This window comes from Crocuta crocuta, unplaced genomic scaffold (assembly GCF_008692635.1).
Source record: "Crocuta crocuta isolate KB4526 unplaced genomic scaffold, BGI_CrCroc_1.0 scaffold45, whole genome shotgun sequence".
NCBI lineage: Eukaryota > Metazoa > Chordata > Mammalia > Carnivora > Hyaenidae > Crocuta > Crocuta crocuta.
Window position 1 is genome coordinate 4,650,796 of NW_027530544.1, and position 1,412 is coordinate 4,652,207.

Below are 1,412 nucleotides of genomic sequence, written 5' to 3' on the forward strand. Positions count from 1 at the left end.
GACTGAGCCAGCCAGGTGCCCCTCATTTGTACACATTTTACAGATGAGGACGGAGAGGTCACGAAGTGTGCCCAAGCCATCCCTGACGCCGCCCCTGAGCAGAAGGCTGGGCTCTAACTCTAGCTATCTGCCACCAGGGCCTACCAGCTCCAAAACCCCACACCCACCAGCGTCCCTCTGGGGACAATGCTGGGATCTACCCATATCTCTACTTTTTGACTTGATAAAATTCTCATTTATGATGTATTTATTTATGTTTATACTACAGATCACTTGTATCTGTATCATTTGTTACACGTACATATATAAATTTTTAACAGCAAAGTAACGAGATTATTTCTGATTAAGCATGCATTAAAATGGCATTAAAACTTTAAATTGAAATATGACACGGAGAGGTGAGAAATATATTTAAATCACTGGGCCCTAAAGTGCTGCTCCCTGGTGCAGGCTCGGGGTGCTGTTTGGGGCTTGGGACGCAAGCCCTCACAAGGGGAGAGGCTCCAGTGCCCTCTCTTCACTCATTAGTCCTTTTGCACCAAGTGGCTACAAAGTCTAAATGTGCTCAGGAGAAACTGTTTTCACCCAGAACTGCCTGCCTCCCAGGGTCGGGGCGGCCCTCCCTCCTCCCAGCTGGTCAGGCCCGTGTCCCTGGCCCTGTGTGGCCCCACCAGGCCCTCGAGTGCAGGGCTCACTCACTTGTGGTGGGCGGGGCCGCAGGAGCCCAGGAGGTGGCAGCCGGCCTGCTCCAGGTTCCAGTCACACATCTCCAGCACCTTGTGGCACTCGCTTCGTGGCCGCAGACCCAAGCCAAAGAGCCGTTCCACCTGAGGAGCAGAGGGCGGAGCCATGGGACACACTGGGGCTGGGGGCATGGGCTGGGGTGGGGGAAAGGACAGCCAGAGGCAGGATGGTGAGGAGGGGCAAGGGAGGTGAGAGCGGCAGAGCCAGTCTTTAGGGTCCCTGAAAGCCAGAGTGGGCAGGAGGTGGTGGTACCTTCAGATACTGGGCAGCCCTCTGCACGCTCCAGCTGTGACTCTGCAGGGCCGCCTGGCACTCCTCTGTGGTCACCCCATGCACCATGGCCTGCAGCTGGGCACACCCACCCACCTACCCATCAGCACCACTTGGGCCCATTTCTCCGGGGCCCTTGGGCCCCTGCCCCTCCGCCCAGCAGCCAGGCCGGATACTCACCATCTGGATCTTATCTGTTGGCCGTCCAGGCTCTGGCCCGTCCCCAGGGCAGCCCCTCTGTGGCAGCCGCGCAGTGGCCCTCAGGGCTGGTGGCCGGGCCCCTGGGTTACTGTTGTTGGTGGAGAAGTTGGCCTTGGGGTCTGGGGCAGCCTGGGGCATCGGGCGGAGAGTGGCAGTGGGGGCGGCGGGGGCTGGAGGGCTGGGGGGGGGCAGCAGCA

General features: G+C 59.0%; 1 protein-coding gene across 8 annotated transcripts in view; it reads right to left on the reverse strand.

The window, feature by feature from the left end:
- Positions 1-695: 695 nt before the first annotated feature.
- TNK2 (tyrosine kinase non receptor 2) overlaps positions 696-1,412 on the reverse strand; it is a 23,819-nt gene continuing 23,102 nt past the window's right edge. For 4 of the 8 annotated variants that reach the window (XM_077767668.1, XM_077767666.1, XM_077767667.1 and 1 more), the window contains 3 exons: positions 1,195-1,344; positions 997-1,092; positions 696-827 (listed from right to left, as the gene is read on the reverse strand). In XM_077767668.1, the coding sequence (XP_077623794.1) occupies positions 696-827; positions 997-1,092; positions 1,195-1,344 (378 nt within the window). The remainder of the gene's footprint in view (positions 828-996; positions 1,093-1,194; positions 1,345-1,412) is intronic. The other 4 variants (XM_077767672.1, XM_077767670.1, XM_077767671.1 and 1 more) reach the window with 1 other exon arrangement.